Raw genomic sequence first — 26,300 nt, 5'->3', positions numbered from 1 at the left:
GATGTGCCAATTATAACTGAAAACCATAAATAACTGACAGAAGCTGCTCATCACAAATATTTACTCAACCCCAGTATGGAATTTGCTAGTTAACAAAGCAAGATCTTTCATGCTACTAAGCGCTGCTCCTTAGACTTGGGGGTGTCTTGAATGCTTACCAGTTTGAGGCCTAGACGAAATTATTTCGGAGATCACTCCTTAACACAGATGCAACATAACTAGGGACAATGCAAGTTTCAGTTCCCAGTTAGTCTTCATATGAAGATTAAACATAAGTAACTTCATTGCAAATGCATGTTCAAGGATAAAATGGGATACCATCAAGGAATCTCTTTACTTTGCAACTCAATAAAATTGGTACCACTTCATGACACAGGAAAGTAGAGTTCTGTGCAAGACTAACATCACATATACCATTAAAAAAAAAAGTCAATTAGATCTAGACTGAACTGATTTTATTTCCTTCCAAAGAGGATAGACACTAATTTAACTGAATACAGAATTTAACTTAACTGTAACTATACAAATTTCAGTATATTGTTCTGTTCAATAACTGCTTATAAATAATACTGCCAAATTTCTAGGTCATACCTTAAAATTAAATAGCCCATCTTTCTTTCTACTCCTAATAACCTTAGATTGGAGCTGCAATGTTCAAATTAACTTAGATACAGCTGTCAATTCTCTTGCTTTTCAGTGTAGTTTTATATTATCCACATTTTTTTCCCCCCACTACCACCAAACCAGGACTCAAAAGTACATTTTACTGTATTGGCCAAGAAAAGTTTGATGAACCTTGTAAGAACAGAATTCAGAAAAAGATTAACAACAGCTTTTACTGTAAAATATTCACCACTTCCCTCTAAAAAATAACATGCATTTTTGTGCATATTCTTATGTTTATTAGTCTGTCACATTTTACTGTAGCATCTGCAAATTTCTTATTTGAACACTTGAACAAACGAGTAGTACCCACTTTTAGTTAGACCATCCAAAAATCCATCAAGTTCTTTGAGAACTATGAGTTCCTGTTTTGAAATAAAAGGTGTCCAAGGATGTTCCAAGAACTTTCATCATTATATTCAGTTAGCCAAAAAAAAAAAAAACTTTTCCTGGTATGACCAAACCCTACTGGTTCCCCTACTTCCTATTGCTGTTGCATTTAAACCTCCAAGATTCCTTACCTTTACTAAGCAGAGGTGCCCATCTAGCTATTCACTGTATTGTTTCACCTGCTTACTGTCCAGGCAAACTGAAATCTCCTCAACTCACTGCCAAGTCTCCAAATCCATTGTTCCAGTTAATGGAAGTCTATGTCACTTGAAAACAGCATTATATTCACCAGCTCTGTTTAGGCATACCACCTGATGTGGTATTACGTGAGTTCATCACAAATCACTATAATTAAATGCAAAGTAAAGGAAACTTGAGTTTATTTAGCTTCCAGTTTCTGGGAGGTCAAGAGGAACTAGGATTGCTCTGGACAACAAAAGAAAATAGACTGTGCTTACAGATCATTTTCTGCCATATTCTTTCTTTAGGACCACTGTTTTATTGTTGCCCTTTCTATTACATGGGATGTACATATTATCAGGTGTTAATAAAAGGTCAGTGCCTGTACAATACATTCTACAACTGAGCACCACTTTCCGTAACTGAACAGGCAAAGAAATTACACTGAACATCAGCATCTGGCAGTATTTCTCCAAAAAAAGTGACTAAAATGGGTTTAAATTGATTAACACTATTAAATCACATCTAATATTTGATACTACATGATTTCATTACAGCTATACGATACAATTATACAAAATGTGTTAACATCAAAGAATACAACCAAAATTAAGATAGCAAACAAAACCTATATAACTTTTTTCTTTACAGGAAAATACTTTTGAAGTATGCATGTAACTGCCCATTCTTTTAAAGAAAATCTACCGCAAGCAAGTTATCAACCTCCAGGAAAATCACACATAGCATTACTACGCATATCCCCAAAAAGTGTACAATATGCACACTTGGAAAATACAAAATTAAAAAAATTGTAAGCAACAGGTGAGCTTCATATTTATAAGAATGTGAAAAGAAGTCCAATTTTAGCACTGTTGTATAAAGAATTGTCTCTTTTGATGCAAGTTCGTGAACTGACCCCTCCGGTCAGGGTCACTTTACAAAACACCGTGTTCTTGAAACGGCATTACAGAGCAAGGTAGAGCATCTTAGCAATGTCACCTTAAAGTTTTTCTGTTTGTTTTTTGCTTTTTATTTACTACTTATCAAAACATGTCCTTTAGGTTTGTAGGGTTCTTTTTTTAAAATTCTTTCCTAGAAACAATATACAAAGGGGAGGCGTATTTATTTCCAATTCATATTTCCTGTAAGATGCTTGAGTTCAACAACTTTTCCTCCAACTTTCACTGGTTGTTTTTGGCCTTAGCATGTGTTAAGATGTGAGATTTCAGGTTAGTTGATTGCGCAAACTTCTTATTGCAGCCATCAAATGGGCAAACATAGGGCCTGTCGCCAGTATGAATTCGCACATGTGTGCGTAAATTGAAGTCCAGTGAAAAACGCTTTCCACATCCTTCAAACGTACACTGTTGAAAGGAAAAGACACATTCTATTAGCTAATAAAAGTACCACCCATTTCAATTGCAGATTTGAACAATATTCTACACTGCAGAAGCACAAAGCCAGGTGCTGAAGATTATTAGAAGTGCAGCTGTGGGCATTACTTTAAATTGCATTTAAACAATACTTCAGGTTGTTTTACCACAGTAGTATAGCAGATTTAAAAGAGGAAAATAAATTCTAGCTTGCAAGCAAATGCTTTCACAAAAACAAAATAACAAAAAACACTGCTCCCTGCACCTGAAACAGTATTTTGCTATGCTGTACTAGTAAACAGAAACTGTCCCACATCAGATTTCTCCGTTTCAGTAATAATTTGTAAAGATTTGCTCATTTTACTAGCTTTATACTTCCAAGATGCGCTCAGAATACAGAGCAGCACGTCAGCAAATACTAATCAGGAAACACAAAGCAGCTCAAGCACACACAGCTAACTGAATGCCTAAGAACTGCAATTTCTGAAATAATTTGGTTTTCAAAAAAATCTGCAAAAAAGTACGTGAGTATTGATGAACACAGTATGCTCAAAGCTATGAATACATGTGAAGAATATTTATGTGAACGAGAAATACCAAATGAAGTAGGCTGGAGACCTCTGGTGGCAGACGCTCACGTGACTTGGTATGAATGGAAAGAGATTCAGTAACTACCATCATTTTCCTCAAAACTGATTAATACCCACTACTGAAAATTAGTATCATGGGTCAAATGAGCAAACAGCCCTGAGGGCCAGTTGTCTGAATGTGGTAAGCTGAAAAGGAGAAGAAAGACTTTTTCCTCTTTCAGGAGTAACTTCAAACTTCATTTTTCAAGTGAGTAACTTTACATTATGTTTTAGAAGGTATCTCTCACATACAATTTGCTTATTTCTATTCAAAGCCCACAGAATTAGGTAAATGACAGCCTAATTAACTTAAGGTGACTTCCAACTTTAAAGATGATCATTCAGTGCTTCATCTGATTTTAGAAAATAAAACGAATATCCCCAAAGAGATGTAGAAGCGAGGTTATATAGCCTACACAAATTCTAACAAATAAATTGTGGTTTGCAAGTTAACAATACCTGAAAGGGTTTCTCTCCAGTATGAACTAGTTGATGTCGCTTTAGTTTCGAGCTCTCCACAAAGGCCTTGCCACATTCTGCACATACGTGTACTCGAGGGCCATGAGTGTGCAGATGCTTCCTCATGGCAGAGTTGTCCCTGAACATCTTTGTGCAGCCCTTAAAGAAGAATGAAACTCAATTAGTAGATAAGCTAGTTCTGTTAAGTTTTATCTGCTACAGTACAAGCATGTAAAATGCTTTCATATCCTGAATACTTTCTGAAAAGCTGGCCCTGAAAAGCAGACCCCTTACATTTATTTCAAAATAAATGAATAAAAGTAATACCATGAAAACTAACAGTGTGAAAAGCTGAGTAAAACAAAACAAAACCTCTTTTCTCTTAGTATTACAAACCATGTGCAGTCAAATGAATAATAGGACAGTCTCATGGAGAAGATGCAACTCTGCTAGAAGCAAGTGAATACGCCAACAAAAGCACTTTCAGAAAGAAAACAACTGAATGATAGTTCATAGCTGCTTATGGTATAATCTTCAATAGGCTATACTCTGAGTACTACAGTACTCCAATCTGATAGATTATACGCTGTGGTGCGTTAGAGCATTCTCTAGCACCAATTTGGTATCTGCCCTGCTCTATCTTCCAACATTCCATCCTTTTCCTTCTCTGTCCTTCTCATTCCCGAGAGGAAATGGAGTACGAGGGCTTCCAGAACATTACCGCTTACAGGAACTACCCAGCCCACACTCGCAGCAGCAGACTGATCACTACCCACCGTGGCACAGAAAGAGACAACCACCAATTCTAGTTTAAACTCACAAAGTGATGCTGGGCAACCGAATAAGGCAGATGGATCTCTGAGTTACTGCCAACTCAACCTAGTCATACTCACTTGAACTCAGGTACAGTGTCAGAGGTATGCACTGGGGTATGCACTGCATCAACACAGGACTACTTTTGATTCCAGGGTAAATTTAAGCCAGCAGCGACTTGTGGCTCTCTTCATTCAAGATTTCTATGCCTTTCTTCACCTTTTAGCAGTGATCAATAGACATCTATCTTAGGTTTTAAGAAATGTACTTCTCACAGCACACAATTCCTCATGAAATCCTATTAACATTTGTAAATTCTATTTGTACTCCAAGTGATGCTGTTTAAGCTTACCTAAAACTTAGTCTACCAACACTGCAGGGTTCGGAGGCATGAAGTTCAATAACAGAACCTAAAGAACAATCAACTGCTAATATTCAATTCTACAGGCTTCCTTTTTGGAAGTTATTTCTTCAAAACTAATATTCACATTTCAACATGCCTTATGTCTTAAAAAGAGAAAACTAACACTTTCAAGGAGTTTTCTCTTCAGGTACTAGAATTTCTTTGACTAATTTAAGAAATGCTACACCAAAATAAACACACCATGGACTTGTGTGCATTTATTTCCAAGTCCCTGCTTGCCTCTGAGAGGAACAGTTACATCTTCTGCAATATTTTCCTTTCTTAAACTGAAGTCATAAATACACGTAGCCCAGAAACATTAGAAAGGACAGAAGATGGAAGAATTGCGTTCTTTTTTTTTTCCTGTTTAAATGAAGTTGAGGCTATGAAAAAATACATCAAAAACAAAGGCAGCACTCTTCAGCACTGTAAAGAATAAGTTCTTGTATCACCACACACTATACTACAGTAAAAAACATGATTATGTAGAACATGAAGAATTGGAAATCAATATAAGCACAAAGAGGAATCCATTAAGTGAGAATATCTTATGCTACCACTTTCAGAAAGAAGCCTTTTATCCATGCTCTCCAATATACACTATTAGCTATCTGCCCTCACTACTTGCTTATGCTCACACCATCTAGACCAGAAGTCAGCAAGGTTGTATTTGTCTTTTTTCATTACAAATTAAGTTGGCTAACAGAAGATCTACAGAAGCTGGGTAATGCATTAAAGCTAGATGCTACCAATTTAAGTGACTGGCAACATTTATTCAAGACAGTGGCTTCCCCACTACCAGTAGATGAGAATCGTATCTCCAAGATGTCCCTCTCTCTTTCAAAATGATGCACCCGCCAGCTCTGTGGAATGCAATTCAAAGTCTTCCAATAACGCTAAGTTTGGCATCTCCTCCATAAATTGCTGATTCCTGATCTAGACTCCCAAATCTGTCATAGCTTCCAAGAAGACAATATATAGATCTTAGGAACGTACTTTGAACAGCTTTCAGAACATTCTTTCAAGTATGTATTCTTGGGTGGCAGGAAATCACAACAGTAAAACCAGCATGTTAGGGACTGTGCATCATGGTTACCAGAAGATTAGGGATGCACTAACCTTAAGACAAGGAATGGGAATAATATTCAGTGAAAGGTTTTCAAGGAAGCCTCTAAAGAGCGATAACTTAAATACAGTTAATCAAGCATCATCTATTTACAGCAAGACATTTTGCTTATTCTCAAGAGAACATCAGTACAAAATTCTGACCTACAAATCACTATCAAGTCAGAAGCTGAGCACTTCACTTACTTTGTGAGGACAAGCTATCGTTCGTGGAGCATCATCTTCTTTAATTTTTCTTGGTTTCATTCTTAAAAAGAAGAAAAAAACATTAGTAGAAAAACATGGGTAGACAGCTCTTCTCCCTCAACTGCCTACGTAATACACACATTTATTCAATAGTATTATGTGCATCAGTAATATTCTTTTTAATATTTTTAGAACTCTTGAAATAATAGTAACAGCATTTTTTGGTATTTGGGAAGTCCAACTTTTCTAGAAGGGCCTCATAAACACTGAATAAGACGTTTAATGCTACGTTCCTAGTTCTCCGAGTATTTGGAAATAAGTTTTTTCCTGACTTACACTAAGCATAATTAGGATTTGTTTGAAAATCATGTTTTTCTTGTGCCTGTAGCCAAGTGGCCTATTTTTCTACACTTCTCTGTCCTTGAACCCAGACATGAAGGACAGAGTATCATCAATCATTCTTTAGTAGTTTCAACACAAAAAACTTCAGAACAAAAACTCTACAGAAGCAGAGAACGCAGGCAAGTTGTAGAATCTACACTGACAACGCAGACATCTGTTATAATCACAGAAATTGTAATTATTCTTACTTCAAGCTATTGTACACATGGATTCCACTCTTGGCAACTGACAAGCAATCATCTACTTAATTTTAGCCACTAACAGAGATATCCACTAACCTATCTGTGCCATTAACCTCCACTGATAGAGCCTAGCAGGTTAATGCTTGCATAGAAATTAGGTGTTTCAAGTACAGTCATAAGACTCCCTGTGGACAACAACATTAGAACAGTCTTGCTCTAACAGCAATCTGTCTGAATGTCCAAAAAGAGATAAATGTGTAGGCAGTAACCTGGGAAGCTGTACACTGCCCCTTTACCTATCTTTGTATCTCAAACCTGTAGTGCAAGGTCTTCAAAAAAATCGAAAAGAAATGGCATGACTAGCGTAGCAGATTCCAATATAAGCAGGTAAGTGTAAATAATTAATAAATGCACCTCACACAGCTGGAGATTCACTTCGATAAGGTATGAGATGTTAACCCATTCCAAAACCCTGCCAGAGACGGGGAGCTACACCATTTAGTCAAGTTCCTCAACTCCGTGTCCTGGTAACACAGTACAAGATAGCTCTGTGCAACAGATATGGCATGTAGCTACCTCACGTTAAACCAAAGGTTTTCTGGTGTTTTTGCTAGTTAAATTCAAGGCACTCATCTCTGTTTAACAAAAGAATCGCAATGAGCAGAATTGCTACTCTGAACATTAAGCAGCAGAGGAATCTGTTGCTATCCCAGAATGTTTTAATCCCCATTAGGACAGTCCCTGAAAACAGACAGGGAAGAATGGGGTTTGGGATTTCCAAGCAGTAAATACATGTATTTTTACATGCATTTTTAACACTTGATCTGGCTAAAACGCAACTTCTAAATATTCAAAACAAACCCTAAGAGCTGTAGGGAAAATAAGCTAAAAATTCTCCATTTTGACCATTTGTTTCTTTGCATGTAGGTTCCAGGATTCTTTGATGCTGTCAATATTCCTGTAAATAGGACTGAAGTCTGCAGATTCACTTGCCTCATTCACGTGGATAGATGAGAGGGGACAGGAAAAGAAGGCCTTCTGAGGCTGAATTAAGGCCAGAGCAGTGAAAAACCTCCTTGAGAATTCCTGAAGACTGGGTCCAGGAAAATCTCCTTAGAACCGCCAACATGTACATAAGTACATGATGGAGAAGCCTCCTATGGCTCTGTGGGCTATCACTTATCCTTCAGAAACAATCCAACTCCTCTCCATGTTGCAGACATAGTACAGTTCAAGTGATCATGTGTGGGCTGAAGAACTTGACAGTTAGCCACTTCACAGAGACAACGTAAAAACTAGGGATTGAGTGGCTGCATTTATTCCTTTCTCTGAGTGGACTTTCAACAATCTCCTGCTTGCCTAGCATCTCCAGGCTACACTGAATATGTACAGTGCTTACTGAAGAACACTGCAGCCTCCTGCAAGGGTTATTAATATATATATGACAAAAATATGGGAACTGGAGAGTATCATATCTAACAACCCCTTAAAAACAGGTGTGTGGTATTTCTGTTGACAAAGCTCCTCTCACACCATCACCAACAGCATGCCTAAAAATCTCAATCTTGGACACAAACTATTTTTGTTTGTGCAGATCATTTTTATTACCTTAACTTTCCTGATTCTGAGGCTATAAGCCAAAACACAGGCTTTTTTTTTTTTTTTACAGTAGCTCCACAGAACACTTAACTACCCTTTGCATAGGATTCTCCTTATTGCATCTCCATATTTTTTGCAGAAAGAGAAAGCATAAAAATGTGTCTGTAATGCCAACGTGGACAAAAGAACAGTGCTTTGATAATACATGACATGAGAGAACACAGTGCTGTGTTTTAATGCCATTAGAGACACCCTCAGCAGACAAATCCAGTCCCATGAATCCCTGCCTCGCTTCTAATGCTATCAACTTGGTAAACGCTGACTCATTTCCCTGACCCTAAAACAAAATGCCCCTAAGCCCAAAATCAATGTCCACGATATCATCAGAATCAGTAAAAACACCATTGTTCTGAGGTCATAACTGACCATTTGTAGAAGTAGAGACTAGATAAAAATGGAATCAGTAATAAGAGATGCTAACAGCTTTAGTAGGCAGGGTTTGGCACAAGATAGCACTGATCACTGAGTTAAATCCTATTCCTAATTCTCACATCTTGCCTCTGGTATTGAATCCAACTTTGAGCAAGAAATGCTACAACAGCGTCATACACAGCAGACTGTTGAAGTATAATGAGAGGGAAAATACCCTAGCCTGTGTGGTCAGGAAGCTTCTAGACTGGTATAGTCAAGAAGCTTGAGGAACAAATGTCAGTTGAACTGGATGGTCAGACTGGAGCTTCAACACACACCTTACATTTTTCAGTTTACTGTCTGAACAGGCACTTAATATTGTAAGCATCCATTCTGGAACAAGCTGACTTTCTAATTTTCAAGTTCTGTTTCTTTTCTGAAGTAAGGAGCATCAGCCTAGTAGCATACTTGACTATATAAATATTTAGTCCCTATTGACTACAAAATGACACCAAAATTCTGCCAATAAAGGGATACGATTTAAACAATTTCTTTTCTCCTGGAAACATGGGAAGCAGGCAACTTAAGCCTAAAACTGGGAACAATATTGTGTATATCACATAGTTGCACGGGCAGCCAAGCTATTCAAAAAATCAGCAGCAGACATATCAAGAGTAAGAGGCAAACACTGCCCAGGCTGCATCTCAGTGCACAGGCAACAAGAAGCTGCTGGGCCCTTTGTACACCTGGATCAAAGGCATGAGCGCACGTACACCACAAGCACAGCCACAGCAGGTCATTTTCTGTCCAAGGTGTCATACTGCTCGCAAAGCAGTGGCATCCACGTGGACAATCACTCAAAGAAGAACGTAAAGACTTAAAAGTTCAAATGTATTAAAGAAAGATTTTGGTTTTACTTTAAAATTAGCCTTCTGCAAAAGGAGACCAGACTAGAACCTGGGCTGCTGATCTTAATTACACTGTTGCAGATAGCTCTTGCTGGTGGGTTAGACATTTGGCTCCCACCCAGTAGAACATCCCTACCAGCTCAGTCCAAGTTTTCTTAGCCTGAAACACTGATCAAAAACAGAACTCTAGCAGATACAACTATTTAAAGCGACTATGGACGCACACATTAATACCTGGGTGGAACTTCCAAAACAGCTGCCTTTGCAGAAAGCCCATTTCCATGGCAAGACCAGAATTCCCATTTCTGCAGCAAGCTTCTGTGGGCCACGTCTAGCAGAAACTGCAGGCCAGTGAGAAAAACTGATGTGTAACCTTTTCGACCCAGGACAGTGCAGTTAAAGGCTAAGCCTGTTAACTTGTATTTAAAGCACCATATTGCTGGACTGAAATCACAGGTATTAACCATTCCTCAAAACAAAGTTACTTTCTAATATTGCAGTGACAGTTACAGACACTTCTCTCCTTTCACCTGCCCTGATGACCAGCAGGAGCTGTGCCTTCACAGATCGAGCCCCCACACCAAAGCTCTGTCAATCTCCATAAACAATTGTGTTGGAGATGGATCCAATTTTTAACAAGTTAGCCACAGAAGCAGTACTAAAGCATAAGTCAAAAACAACTAACAGTAGATTTCTGCCCCCTGTTCCAGTATCTCCTTTTTTTCTCCATTAAACCTGTGTTGTCACATCATTTCTTCTCACTCTCTATAAAGCCTAAACAGTATTACTCTCTCTCAGGCAACTTCTTTTGCACTTCCTGGAGGTCTCTGATGATCAGCAGTGATAATTCACCTCTACAGACGACCGCATCCCTACGAATGGTTAGAAAAGGAGGAAGTTATTCTCTACAAGTGGTGTCAGTACCACTTCTGGTCTGTCCCCTCACTCCGTCACACCCCTGTACTGCCCTACTGAGGCAGAAGTAACACAAGCAGTCCGTTTGTGCTAAAGAGCTCCTGAAACTGGCTAGACTGGCTTTTGGATAAACAGACACAAAGGGAGTGCCACAAGGTGTCCTAGGAATCTACCTACAATCAAAGAGCCCACAGTTAGCCTCCGACTATGTTTCAGACACAGCTGGGCCCAGAACTGTCGTAAAATTAAACTGTTCCCTTTCATTCCAAGGTTCCAGAAAAAATAGTTACTGGTTTTGTTCCAGTTTGCAGAACATCATGTATGTAAACAGAGAGTGACCTTAGCAGTGTGTGACACAGAAAGAGATTTCCCTTCCCCCAGAGTAACGCCTGGGGTAACGCAATTGTCAGTTTACTGCCCTTTAAGTTTCTCTGGAACAAGAACAAGAGCAGTACAAAAGCATATACCTTATAAAGAGGCCTAAACCATAAAGCTAGGTGACCAGCATGCTTTGTCATGTTTAAGAAGGGTGTCCAGTTTCAAACTCTAACGCAGTTTCCTCTCATTTGCTTTCTATCCATTTTGGAAAGCGGTCTTAACAGGAGGGGCACTTCTTCCAATGGCTCTCTTCCAGGAAAGGTACCAAGAGGAGCAGAAGATAAAGCCACAGAGAGGATAGTTTTTACCTCTAGGACCCATTACTGAGCCAATTTCCCAGCTTCCATTTCTCTGTAGTTTACTCATATTTGTACCCTGCTGTCTCTAGCCAGTTCAGTCATATATCAAGAGAGTAGACAGGAGTTTTCAGGGGGATTTGTTTGGGGGAATTTTAAAGACGTTTACCATACGCACCAACTGGAAACACATCTGCTACTTCTCCAAGCTTTTAGTACCAAGCAGTCATGACTGATTCACGACTGCTTCACGTCTAACTACAGAGTAACTTGTAATCAGTTTAGACTTGGATGAAACATTTTATTTCACCTTAATGGACTTCCAATACCTTTTGACTGGGACACAGAAAGAAAAATGAGGTAATTTATGAGGTTTTATTTCTTTCTTTGCAGATCATTGACAACTAATGTTTTACATTCTGATCTGACTGCCTTAGAGAAATACACAAATCCATTTTTTACTTTTTTTTATTGCATTTGAAAGCGTACTAGAGAAAATGCATGAGTCTTAAAATAGAATGCAATAACTTGTAAAAGGAAGTTGCCCAACAGACATAATTTATAGTCATTCATCTATGAATTACGAAGCAGATCTTAATGTTCTGACGCAGCTTGTTTATTTGCAACGTTTTCAATAGTTTCAGAATGTAGACAAACCTTTCCAGGAATCACTACAGAGGTTCCAGTTAAAGGGCCCAGATTCCTGGTACGTGACTCAATGACAAATGCACCAAAAAGGCAGCAAAATCCAACGGTATCTCGATGACCTAAGCGCTCGTTCCACTGGTGCCACCTAGCTGCTGAGCAGCAGTGGTGCCCATTTCATGTGCTGAGCTTCCGCAGCTTCTAAAATGCTTTTTGTAAGGCTGCAACACTACAGAAGACTTCAAGCATCATCGAGACCACCCCACTTTACCCCTCACTGAACACAGACCCCTGCCTGAAATCGGTTACTACTAAAATGAAATTCCAACATAAACATGCATTTTAATTAGGAGGCCACAAAGCTTTTAAGTTACCCAAGTTAAATTACCCAAGCTTTGCCCATTTAAAGTTAACCTCAGAACTCTGTTCCCATAAATTAATGCAACTGTCTCAGTCAATTTACCCTCAATCAATATAAGCTGCATGGGTATGAAGAGTGAATCTAGCCTGGTTTTGAGTAGCTGATTTACAAATGTATAGCACGGTTCTTCCAACTAATTTAATGAAAATGGGAAAGCATCCCAAAATAGCTTGTTTTCAGCTGCACAAAATTAACTTAGTATTAGGTTTTCCTAGCCTGTTTATGCTTCCTTATATGTGGACTATGCACAGACTTTTTCCCCATAATCAAAATAAAAGGCAATACCACTCAGAGCACATGAAACTTGTGAATTTGAAACTCAGTAACTCTTAAAACTTAACATGCTGGTCAAAGCTTTCAGAATACAGCTGAGATTTTCAGAAGTCTGAATCTTGTAATCCTTCAAGCAATGCTTAGAACTTTCAGAGAACTTAACACTAAATAACACATCATTTTAGAAATACAAATACAACTGTATTCCTAAACCCTATACCTCCAAACCCAATTCTCATGCAAGTAAACCAATTTTTTTCTTTCGGTTTGCCATGCAAGAAGGCTTCCAGTGATATACAATATGTAGATCAACAAGACAACTGAGCAATACAAGAAGAGATCTGAGGATATCAGAGCCTGAATTCACCTTATTAGCTAAAAGAAGTCCCTTCAACGTTTCTTTCTCTGCAAGAGAATAAAGACCATAGCAAGCAGTATTCTGATACACCCACATGCACCAGTCTCAGCTATACACAATCATTTCAGATCTAACACACAACTAACTCTGTTTTCTTTTTCAATTTTCTTTTTTAAGGCAAGAGTAAAGGTTTGACAATCATTGATTCTGACCAAGAAATCAAAAAAGCTTTCCTAAAACAGAAGATGCCTAAGGTTTTCGTACACCTGCAGTTAAGCTATCAGAACAATTTTTGTAGGCTTCGGGCAACCTGGGGACATTGCTGAAGGCGACACGTGCCCAGTATCAATGTTTGTTCATCTTATGACTAAAGCAGATCAAATTTTATCTGCTATAGACAGATATATTAACAGAAAAATGAGACAATACACATAAAACTCAATCTTTCCATCATCCACTAAAAATTCTAGCTCTGTAACTTCCTAGAACATTCCACCCTGAACAAGAAAGTTGCAGTTTTACATTACTGCCAGGTGCTACTGTTCTCTCAACAGAAAACTAACTAAAACCTAAAGATGCAATACTTTTTGCAATATTAAGAAGCATGCAGAAATATCTCACAGAAGCAGCCTGGTAAATTCAAGAAGTCCAAATCCTGGCAACCTTTTCTAGTACGCAAACTGATCTGGAGAATAACATTCAGTATGTGCATGAAGGAAGCCCTGTAAGAAACTAGTTCAACTTCATAACAGAAGATGATAAAAGATAGGTATTTAGTACCTCAGTGCTTACCAGAGCAAAAGGTTTAAGAATACTTTAAATAACTGAAAGAACCATTCTAGGCACATGATTAGCAGAAACATTTAAGTAACATTTTAGAATTCGAACACTATGTACATTCGGAATACCACTTAAACATTTGCTTTCACAGAAAATTGTGTATTAGCCTTTCAGCAATTCTCAGGGGAAAACACATTCATTTTGATCATTTTACTAGTAAACCCAGTAAACAATAGTATCAATAGGTAAACCACCCACCACTTCAGAAAATAAAATCCCTTTTTCCGTTGTTCATGACTTTTTTTTTTTAAAATACATTTCCAGATTAGATAGTTTTACAGTGCTTGCTCCCTGCCTCTCTCTCGGAGCTTTCAATATTCCGAGTTTAATGGCTTTACTGCAAACAACAGTGGGAAGAGCCTGTACCAGCAGTCCTCCAGTAGAATCACAGCAAAGACTAATAGAAGCAGCTTCTAAAAAGCAGCAAGATCAAAGAGGTGAGACAAGAGTAGCCACAGCTCACTGGGCACCAAGATCCACCTAACCAAGAAGCCAGATCAGAACTTGGGTCAATAGTCCTTGCCACCTAGCAAGTAATTGAAAAAAAACAAAACACCATATTTCTCCCTGCTGTAGCGGCCCCAGAAGGCATGAGCAACAACATCTGAACATCCACCTGCTCTAAGTGACAAAATTTTGCACCAGCTCTCTGTAGAACGTCCAGCTGGTACCAACATGAAAATAAGCACAGCTTCATACATACGGTTTGCTTTCAGCACTGGAAAAAATGATTAAAGCAGCTTCAGAAAGCAAACCATTGAGCTTAAATTTTTGGAGACACCAGTATTACCATTGCCCATGCACTGAGTGAAGCAGTAAACCTTCTGTAATTGCAAGTGCACTGCACAAATGTCACAACTACCAAGTGCCAAACTGGACTTTTCTCTAGTGACCTCAAGGTTGCCCTCTGGTGGCCACAGCCGGCCCCGAGCACTCGGTACCACACCCAGCAGCTCAGCAGGGCTTTTGTGTTTAAGACCAAGAGCTTAAGAAGCAAGAAGCAAGTGAAAAACAGAAGTGGCTTTACCAACTATATTAGTCTAGCTTTCTTGTACTGAACGATCTGAATGCAAGACTTCATTTATTTGATCCTTTGTCACCAGAGACACTGAAAGATGCACTCTCTCACATCAAAGACGCAGAATATCAATGTCTTTAGGCCCCACCTTACCTAATGAGAACTGAAGATCAGAAGTCACCTGCTGAACACAGGACCCAATTATTTTAATACATTATTCACTACTCCATTCTGAATTGAGTTCCTCGTTTTAGAAGATGATTAAAAGGAACAACAAGCCATATTAAATTTACCATTTATTTTGCCCAACAGTTTCTTAATTAAACCAGTGGAAAGAAAACCTTTTTAGTTTGAAGAGCCTTTCTTCCTACTTACCTAGCAAATTCAGCCAGCTGTTTGGGGTCTGAGAGGTCAATGCCGGGTATTCCACCGGGAGGAAGTTTCTTTCCTGTCATGTACTCTGAGTAATCCGGAGGAGAATTCTCTCCAATGATCTGCTCTTCCACCACCGTTTCATGGTCAATATCTTTCTTATCATCTGAAATACACGAAATACCAAATTCAGTACACACTAAAGATCAAAACAGAATGCAAATTATCAAGCTCATCTCAATGTAAGTTCACTATTGCTGTACACTTAAAAACAAAATGCATTCCCAGATTTCTACACTAACTGTTAAAAACAAAAAGACATCCGTACAGTTACAGCACGAACAACACAGAATGAACACAGTAGGTGGGAATAAAAGCCTAAGTTGCATATCTACTTAAACACAGACAAGTAAGGAAATAAGTAGAACCATCCTACGAGAATGACGGCTGCATTTTAAAGATAACACACTTTTCCTGAAACAATGCATAAACATTTAATTGCTTTAACCTCTTTAAGATTAACCTCCACTATAGCCACTTTGGATCTCAACGGCAGTCAGTAACCAAACAAACCTATCTGAGAAGTGACAGATACTTACCTTAAGAAATTATGACTACTGGTCTTTAGCTTCGGAGTCTTCAGAGTCCCTCGACCCTCAACAGAAATGTCACAGAGGGACAAGAAACTTTAAAAATAACTGCTAATGGGCTTCAGCACCTGCCCATAAAATTGAAGTTTTTCAACACTTGCCCACAGATCTGAAAGAAAGCAAAAAGCTAAACAGCGTGGCTCCCTCCCCAGGGGGAGGCTTCCTCTTCTGTGGGACTGGGCAGCCTAAGCGATTTCCCACTCCACTGTGTAAACAGCAGATAGGGATCGCTCAGACCTTTGATCTGCAAGCCGGTTAGAGACTGCTACTTCAGCTGCTCTACAGCTCCTCCTGTGGATTTCTGCTTAAGGACGGCGGGGAAATGAGGTTGAAGACCTGCTCTTACTGTCAACTCACATTCCGGCACAGAACGCATCACAATGTTTTTTCTCTCTCCTTTTGCTATTTTAGAACAGAAACCAGAGAGGTGCAGAGAGGAGAGAATGGCAACATCCACCACCTATTTCCTCACTGCCCAACTCACACCAGCTGAGGGAAAGAGACAGCACCAACCCTGTTTTCCACCCTCACCTGATAAACCATCTTCCCAAAATACACCTAGAACAGCAGACGTATATACAGCTCTAACTCTTGACTGCTAATAAACTTGTCACTGCGCTATTTCTCCTACCCTGTATATGGGAAGATCCTGCAAATCACACTATACAAAAAGACTTGCAAAGTCCAAGTATTTGTAAAATAGCTTTTTTTGATAAAAAAACAGTATTAGGACAAAAACAGTATTTCCCCATTTTGAAAAAAAAAAAAAAAATATATATATATATATATATATATATAGGAAAACAGGGCAAAGAACAAATGAGGCAGTACTTCCCTTTTCATTTTTCCCCCCCTAAACACAAACACAGGTAATAATATTCGTTACGCAGTAGCTCAGGCTAGGGAAGAGAAGACATAAGCAAATAAAAGAAATATACTAAGGACAAATTTCTATTCAATTTGTAATGCCTGCTTTTACTCTCTGCCACTGAGCTATTTCTAGAAATGTTACTGCTAGTTTGGGTTTAATCTGATCTACCAGATCAAATGGCAGTTCGTGTATACGTTCCATGGCCAAAGAGGAAAACAGACAACACTGCAAAGGCAGCAGTGTTAATAAGCTAATAATAATATCTGCAGTATTAAACTGTAACATGGACGATTTGGACACTTTCCTTCACTTTAATCTAGCTTTCCATTCATTGCATTACTTTTCAGTCTTTATCAATGCCTCACAGAAAGCAACTGAATTTACCTTAAGCAAGTATTACAGGGTAAGTTTTACCGCACCTGCAAGAGCTACAAAGTCAATTCAATAAACCTCTAATTCAGCAACACTTTGTTCTTCCAAGCTGTCAGAAGGTTGAGAAGAGGTATTTCATAATGCCTACACAGGCAGAAAAGGCACCACGAAGCTCAGAAGAACAGAACACCGGAAAGCTAAACGCAAAGCCTCCTCAGTGCTACAGACCAGAATGAGATCAGCTGCCTTCAGTTTGGCCATTTCAGCAGCTCCCCAGCAGTTCCCAGAGCTTCCAGTTTGACTGTCTGATGACATGTATAACAGAAATGAGTTTTCATTTCCTGCCTCAGCTCGGATGCATGAGTCAACTGGGAAGTTTTGTATGCATTCCTTAAGATTTTCTGTCCTTCCCTAGCGTGAAGGCCCACAACTCAACTATGCCTTCTTGATACTTTGAGAGTCAGACTGAAAGTCAGCCAGCCTTCAGTGTCCTTCCTTCCCAAAAGCCCACCAACAGAAATCAATTCCACAGCAGCGTTTTAGCTAGGCTGTTGGAGTAAAACATGAAAAATCAGATCTTATTATTACCTTGATAAAGAAGAAAATTAGCAAAAGTATCACTTAACACATTCTTGACAGTTATGTGAAAATAAAAAGCACTCCAGTCTTCCCATACAAAAACAACACCTAACATGCATCTCTAGAGCAGCACAAACCTGCAGTTTTAAAAACTTAAAAAAAAAAAAACACAGCCTAACACAACAGCGTACAAAACATTTACCTCAGGCTAAGGGCCTTCAAGATAACTTAGGGTATGAACCAGATCTAACTCAGTTATGGAAAGTAGCAGCAGACTCAAGCAGCTCCTTAGCATCACAACACCTTAGTTACAGGCCATCCTACGATACCATCAGCGCATTGGAATAAACAAACAAACCCATGTGCTGGAAGATCTTTACTAACGTCTTCTAGGCAGAACTTTATCGCAGGTTTAAAACTGCGATGCCCTACCAACCCGGACTAGGCAGCGCAAGGTTTAAAGTCCAAGCAAACTTTCACTCGCGCAGACAAGTTAACCATCACTCTCATTGCAAACAGGTCAAGTCGTCTGCTTGATGCCTTCTGCCTTCAAACAAGTTCTGGTGCAAGCTACATCCAAATTACTTCTCCCTTTTCCTCTCAAAAAGCATCAGAAATTCATACATACTGCATCCAAAGCAAAGCAAAACACACCTACACAGCCCTCAAGTTCTAGTGACACCTCTGGACAAGTGCAGTCCAAAGGCGGCACAGGGCAAGCTAAATACTGACAGAGCCATTGAGCCAGTCAGCAAAACCAAAATTAACTATATGCTATCTGACCTGCTTTGTTTCACCCCTCAAAACCAATTTAGAGTGGTTTTAAGCATTCTGCTTAAGTGTATTTAGCCTTGTTCTTATAGATCCATTGCAGCTTTCTGTAAGGAACTTGGAACATGATTTCAGTCCCACCTTCTGAAATACTCTGCACAACCGAAGGTATGTCAATTAGTTAACTACTTGACCTTTGATTTCTGTAAAAACGTGCAATATCAGTCACTCTAATAGCTACATCCAACATTCACACCTTTTAAGATTATAAGATATTGATTTCTTGTAGATGTAACAGATATTCTCCACACCCAACATCTTCTATGCCCAGCTACAGAAGACAGACACCCTGAACTGCGTTGTTCTATGCATCTGTCTAGGACATACCCAAATAAATCTTCATGTTTGTGTCCTTCCACCTGCATTTCACTCACACCCTATATACAGGCAATACATATTTTGAACTGGACATTTTTGCGTTCAAAGTATATCAAAGGAATATTTTTATACACAGACCAGTGGAAGTCCAGCATTTTAGCCAGCCAGATCTTGTGACAATCACTTAAAACATACTTGGATTGGTGAAATGACCAGAAGTTTTAAGGTTACCAAGCTCAAATACCAATTCAAGGAAGCCAGTCTGCCAGGATAAAACCAGTAACTGTAGATTATGTGCAACAGATCAATGACGAAGCATGGTGGAATCTGTATCCCAATACTTTTATTGACTATCTTTTGCTCTTACCACCAAATTTTCTCCATCTCTTGCACAGAAAATGCATCCACCTCAGAACCTCGTTATTTCATGCATTTGCAGAATAGTAGCTAGCTCCAGCTGACAGCTCTCGAACTCCCCAACTCTTTCAACCCAAGAAGTCCTATCAGTATTTCTGCCTCAGTTACTCTGGTTTTAACCTTGGAACTTCATCTCTAGATCCCTAGTTTTCTGAGCTACCCTCCTCCTTCACTATACGGCAGGGAGAACACATTGTTATTCCATCACATTTCCCCTATGGTACATACAGTGTGCAAATGGGAATTCAGAAGGTACGCTTGCTAGTAAAGCGATGAGATCTAACCCTAGAGCTTTCTCCCTGAGGTACCAAGTTAACAGCCACTCTACTTACTGACTGAAAGGATGAACAACATTTAAGCTCAGATCTTCTTTTCATGATCACACAGTTAAACGCATTTGTTTTAGGAACAGCTGAAATGCAATTACATGATAAAGAATGTATTCAGCGACTGCGCAGCACCAAGGCACCGTGGTAACAGCTTGGTTATTGCTACCACATCACAATCTCCTCAGGCAAAATACTTCATTGGTCACGTTTGGAAGCAAAGAACCGTAATTAGCTCATTAAATAATACAGTAATTTAGCAGACGCTTCTGAAAGTTAAATTCCATTTTGCACAGTATGTCATTTCTTAACCGAACTGGCTACTCAGTTACTTTCCCTCTGCAGCGCCTTGCACGCAGATGGAGAACAGGTTCTTCTTTCCCCACGTCACCCATCTCGTATTTCACACCGCTGAAGGAGACATGAACTGACAAAAACACTGCATATATCAATAGTCATCATCTGACTGTAACGCTGGTGAGACACTGTGCTGAAGCACTCTGACCTGAATCAGCAGCACCTCTTAGGGAAAGGTCCAGGAGTAAGCCAGAAGATCCCCGTTTGACAATGGGCTAGGAGGCAACTTCACCCATACAGTTTAAGTGATGAATCACATTCACGTATTTCACTTTCAAAGTTGAAAAGATGTTTAAAATGGATGCAGGAAAATATCTACGATATGTATTTGTCCTCTAAGGTTCACTGGCAAAACTGTTAGGGCAGACTCAACACCTATGGATACCAACAGCCTATACTGCTGTCAGTCAGAATCAGAAATAGATTTTTATCTTAACATTTTAAAGGAGCCAGACAAACACTTTCTGCCTCCATTATGATTTTTTTCATATAAGAAGCCCATTACTTATTCATCGTTGAAAAGAATTTTGGCCATCCTTGATACAGGCCCAAGACTGAACTAAATGACTCTTCTATCTTTTATACTACTAAAGATGACTGCTCAGATAGCTGATGATTCTTTTTCTCACCCCAGTAATCTGATAAAGTCAAATGAAAACCCTTCTACTTTAAGGAATTAAAGGTTTCTTTTTCTTTTTCTCTCTCAAAGAAGTTTTGAAGAACCTTCCAGAAACCCAACATGACATCCCTGCATTTCCAAATATGGGCCCATTGCACAGGCTCTCTGGATCATCATGAACCATTTTCAAACCATACACATATGCATCTTTGTCTTTCCCATCCAGAAACAGGATACTTCAGCAGTTTAAACATCTACGGGCAATGCTGAGGTTGGTTGTGCTATTTCAGCTCTAAAGCTTGCAGACCATCTAGCACAACCTATTTCAGATTCAGAAGCTTGACAACATTATCTAGAAGCAGATGTGGTTACACTAGTACATTTTTCTCCCCAAATCAACCCCAAGATGTTTAAAATTCCAGCATTTGGCAGAGCCAGAATTTCAGCACCACCTTCCAAATGCAATCTGAGCAATTTCTAACAACCCTTTCCTCCCCCTGTTACTGGGTACTATCATGTAGTCGATGCTTTTGTTTGGTGCCTACTTTCCACACATGAAGAAAGACAAATGATTCCATTCCGAAGATCTGGAAAACTAACATGAACTAGAACAAAGCCTTTCTCAAACTAACCACTTTAATTAAAGTAATCACGGGTCACAAGTTTGATATCACCACAGATACCAAGATGATAAGAGGAGTTATGGGAAGTCCAAACCGTTGCCAACAACAGTAGAGCAACTCCAAAGTAACCACGTTAACAAGACCAGGATCGAGCAGTCCACTCTAATCACATCAGCAGATATTTCATACGCTATTCCTGCACCTTTCAAGAGGTGTTACGAGGTACGTTAAATGCTTACCCACAAAAATTTATGGCTGGCTACATTTGGTACAGCTAATGTAGGAACACTAGAAAACAGTAACGAGTAATTAATTCACATTGTCTTTGCACACTGCCATGAGCAAAGCGCCCTTGTTCCCAATTCAAATACCTAAGAACAGTAATATAGGATTCATTGTTTTATCTCGATGCACGGTCGTGTTTACTGGTCATCTTTCGATAAACTTTTTGTTAAATATTTCAAACAGTCAATTAGATCAGTGTGCAAGCAAGTCTTCAATTAAGTCAAAAAACTGAGGCAAAACAACTGTCTTTGTTCAAAATAAAGTGTGCCTGATTCTGCAGGGAAACATTAGTACAACTATCCTTTTGCAAGCAGGTAGTTTATTCTGGGATTTTTCTTCCATTTCTGCCTCTTTTGGATTTTTTCTGGCATCCACTCCCTCCCCCCCCCCCCCCCCCCCCCCCCCCCCCCAAGTTTCAGAAAACACATAATGGAGAACCAAAAGTTAAGTGTTTGACCACAAACCACTCCAGACCACTTTTAAAACATTCAGTAAGCTCTGTAAGAGGTATAAAAGCCTACCCGACAAGCTCAGTAAACTTCAGTCTTAACTGAAGAGGTTAAACCAAAGGCTGTTTCAAGCTCAGGGTGGGAGGGTGAACAGTATGGGGGGAGGGGGGCTGATGCACATGCGTGCACATAAGGAAAGTCAAACTTGAATATTTTTTTCTTTGTATAAGTATTTTGTGATTTTGCTTTTCGGGAGTTTGTGGTTTGGTTTTTTTTGCCTCTTGAATTCAAGTCAGCATAGGTATTCTGCATCTTTCTGCAGCACGGATATAACTGAACTGAATGTACCAATGCAATTCAATCTCCAGTGCATTACAAGTGGAGATCGTTCTGGCCGAGCTTGCACGGTCATGATCACAAAGAAGAAAACCACGGAAATCAATAGGGCTATCCTGATGTAAAAGTTGTGTAAGCTGGAACAGAATCAAATGCATTGATTATACACAGGCTTCGTTTCAGTCAAGCAATAATCAGCACACAGCTCTACGGAAGCATCCTATCAGGCTCTCTGAATCCGAGTACAAGTGAGGCCCTATATCCTGCCAGCTCACGAGCCATACATTCACTTGCTTTCAGCTACCTTAGGTACTTTCCACAAACCAGAAGACTATATATTTTATTCTCTTTTGTCTTTCTTGGATGGTCAGTTTTAAGAAAAGACAGCACGTGAATTTAATTCAGGTCACGTACATTGATACACAGAAGCATACAGAACCCGATTCTACCGAATTGCAGTTCAGGAAACTCTTAACTGAAAGTTCTCTGTTCATCCAAAAGCAGGGAACTCTGATCAGGTTCATTAGCTAACCAACTAAGCATATATCAGAGGTGTCACACACTCTGTCAAACTTGTTAAATAATCGTCTATATTAAAAGAAGTAAAAATCAGAATCGCTGTTCTCTGCATCTTTTCAGACAAAAGAATTCAGTCATTCAATATACTCTTCCTTCAGCACTCCCTTTACTAATAAAACTACTGGTCACTCACAAGCATCACATCGTGCAAACATTTATTTTTTAACTACATCAGAAGTTTAACCAATATCTGATACTCTGTTAGACTCCCTACAAATTGTAAAGCGCACAAAAATTACAGTGTGCAGAAACAGAGTACCAACCTATTATTCATACTAATTTAAGCAGCACATGAAGTGACACTATTTGACCGCTTTTCACCCTTATGTAATTTTAGCACAGAACTTTGACTACAGAGACTTAGCTTCCAGTGATACATTTTTTTTGAAATAAAAAAAAAAAAGAAAACCACCCACAATGTACCACTGACAAAAAAAAAAAAACTCCTTCCCTTTATATACTTTGAAGCGAAGGGTCAGAAAACCGTGGCAGCTTAAATAGGAAGCGCATGCCAGGTTTATTCCAAGCCCTGCAGATAATACCGGGCATCTTCACATGACTTCCCTGCCTCGCGGAGACACTCCCACAGAAAGCGACTCGGAAACGCACGCTCTCACCCCGAAAATACGCACTCTCACCCCAAAAACACGCGCTCTCACCCCGCTAGGACCCCCCCCCCGCGCCTGTTTTAAAGCCTCGGAGCCAGCCAAGGGAAACCCGAGCGCTATGCACACCCCGCTCCCCGCCTCCCCCAGCCCTGCCGGGGGGCTCCCGGCTGCCCCCCTCGGAAGGCGCCGAGCACGGGCGCTTCCCCGCCGCCACCCCGCTCCCCCCCGGCCGGCCCAGCTCCCCTCAGCCGGCACCGGGGAGGGCCGCGGGGGCCGTCCCTCGCCTAACGGTCACGATCGGCACCCAAGCGGAGCGAGAGGAGCGGCGGCGGCGGCCGGGAACGGGTGCCGCGGGGAGAAGGAGGGAAGGGGGAGAAGCGGCGGCGGGGCGGGGGCGGGGGGGGGTTGAAGCTTGGCGCGGCTGGGCTCGCCCCGCACCGTGCGCCCGCCCGCACACCCCGCCTCCCCCTGCTGCAGAAACTACGCCATTGCGGCCTAGTCCTGGAGCCAGCGGCGCGCTGCTGCCGCCGCCCGCCCTCCTCCTCCCTCCCTCCCTCCCGCACCCGCTCAGCCGCCGCCATCTTGGCGGCCGCCGCCATCTTTCCTTCCCCCCGCCGCGGAGCCGGGCAGGAGCAGCGGCAGCGGCAGCGCAGACCCCGCCATCTTTTCGGGGGAGCCGCCATACTTGCCCTGGCGAGGAACATGGCGGCGCCCATCGCACACATCAAAACATGGCCTCCCTTCAAAACAAAACCGGCCGCGGCGAGCCGGGCGGCCCCCGGCGGGCCTCGGGGCTCGGGGAGGGCGGCGGGCGGCGCGCACTTACCCGAGGCCCACATGGTGACCGAGAACTCCCCCTCCAGGGTCTTGATCTGCACCTGCTTCTGCTCCCATTTCCTGCCGCCGCCGCCCTCGGCCCCGCCGCCGCCTCCCCCGCTCAGGTAACTCTTCTTGCTGCTCTTCTTGCCGCTGCCGCCCTTCTTCACGCGGCCCCCGCCGCCGGCCGACGAGGAGCCGCCGCCGCCGCTCTTGCTGCCGGCGGCGGCCACGGTGACCAGGGTCTGCTCGATGTACTCGTCCTCGCCGGCGGGGGCCGGCACGGGGATGAGGATCTGGTCCTCGAAGCCGTCGTCGGCGCGCAGTCCGTCCGAGTCGTCCCCGCCGACCACCTCCTCGCGGGTCTGCACCAGGATCACCTCCTGGTGGTGGTGGTGGAGGTGCAGCTGGCCCCCGCCGCCGCCCGCCGCGCCGCCGCCCGCCCCGCTCGGGTCGCCGTCGGAGACGAGCGGCTGCAGGGCGATCATGGGCTGGTGGTGGTGGTAGTGGTGCGGCGGGTGGTGCGGGCCGCAGTCCTCGCAGCACTCGTCCTCCTCCTCCTCCTCCTCGTCCTCCTCGCCGCCCACCACGGTGGTCTCGATGGTCTCCACCGGGATGGTCTCCACCTCGATCTCGTGCAGCTCCACGATCTCGGCCGGCATCTCCGAGCCGTCCGTGGCGATGTACAGGGTGTCTCCCGAGGCCATGGTGGGGGGGGACGGCAAAGGGAAAGGGGGGGGGGGGGGGACAGCGCTCGCTCGGCGGCCGCCGAGGGGGGCTCGGCTCCGCTGCCCTCAGCCGCCGGCGGGGCTCGGGCGCCTCCCGCCTGCCTTCCTTCTCCTCCTCCTCCCCCTTCCACACAAACACCAGCTCCTCGCAGCCAGCGAGAGGAGGGAGGGAGCAGGGAGGAGGGAGGGAGGCAGCCAGCCGCCAAATCCCGGCTACGCTCCCTCGCGAGACTTCCGCCGCAGCCGCCGAGACGGACCCCAGCCCCCGGGAGGCCGCTGCTGCCGCCGGGAACCGCCCCCAGCGGCCAATCGCGCCGCCCGGCACGCCCGCGCCTCAACCGGGCAAGGCGGGGAGCCAATCGGAGCGCGCCGTCCGGTGGAGGCCCGCCTCCGTGCACTGCCGCCGGCCTATCGGGGGGCGCTGCGGCGGCCGAGAGCGCCTCCCCGCTCTCAGCAGCCAATCGGCACGGGGCGGCGTCACCTCTCCGCCCGCAGGCCCCGCCCGGCCGCTTAAGCTCCTCCCAGCGCCGGAGCCCCGCCCCGCCCCCACTCCTCCGCGGGGGGGGGGGGGGCGGGCCCGGCTCGCGCTCCGCCTCCGCCTCGCGCCGCGGGCGGCCGGCAGGTGGCGCGCGCGGAGCCTGACCGTTAACGGCCGTGGCGCGCGCAGGCGCGGGGGGGAACCCCGCTGACAGGGATGGCCCGCGGGATGCCTGCCGCGGGGAGTCGACTCTGCGCCGTTATTTTACACTTTGTACCTTTTTTTTTTTTTTTTTTTCTTCCTCAAGGCGGAGCGCGGGCGAGCTTAGCTTGGGGAGCTGCGGGAATTGCTCCCCTCCAGTCACTCTTGGCTCTCCCCTCGTAACAACGGCCAGATAGGGTTTATTGTTGTAAAAGTCCCATAAACGGAGGCTGTTTGCACATCCTAAGAGATTTGCAGGCTGGCACGTGTAAATTTTTCCCATTTGTAGGGCAATCTTAGCAACACAGTGAAAATAGTGCCTTTAGCTTTTTAAAATCAATGCCACAAGTACTTTCTACCTCTCCCATTCTTCAGCATATAACGAATGCTTTATTTTGCTGCAACGTTCACAAGTGATTATTTTTCAGTGAGAACCACCACACGGAAATGTTCATCGGCTCAGTGGTTTGCCTGTTATACAGTTCCCTTCATCCTGAGCTAGGTGATTTGCGTAACTGGCATATGGTTGGTTAATTTTCAGTGACTGCGAGGATCAGACATACATTATTTTTTCTCTTGAAGAGAGAAGAATACAGCATCAAGCAAAAATAAAGATAT

The 26,300-nt window shown here is 42.4% G+C and overlaps 1 protein-coding gene across 1 annotated transcript; it reads right to left on the bottom strand.

The window, feature by feature from the left end:
• Positions 1–879: 879 nt before the first annotated feature.
• Positions 880–25,299, bottom strand: YY1 (YY1 transcription factor). The gene is made up of 5 exons (XM_035566837.1): positions 24,286–25,299; positions 15,243–15,405; positions 6,222–6,282; positions 3,695–3,853; positions 880–2,597 (listed from the first exon to the last, which is right to left on the bottom strand). Exons 1-5 carry the CDS (start codon positions 24,980–24,982, stop codon positions 2,415–2,417), a joined length of 1,263 nt encoding a protein of 420 aa, XP_035422730.1. The 5' UTR covers positions 24,983–25,299; the 3' UTR covers positions 880–2,414.
• Between the last annotated feature and the right edge of the window lie 1,001 nt (positions 25,300–26,300).

The sequence above is a fragment of the Cygnus atratus genome, chromosome 5, assembly GCF_013377495.2.
Source record: "Cygnus atratus isolate AKBS03 ecotype Queensland, Australia chromosome 5, CAtr_DNAZoo_HiC_assembly, whole genome shotgun sequence".
NCBI lineage: Eukaryota > Metazoa > Chordata > Aves > Anseriformes > Anatidae > Cygnus > Cygnus atratus.
The sequence above is the reverse complement of the archived record's forward strand: the minus strand, read 5'-3'. Positions and strand labels throughout refer to the sequence as shown.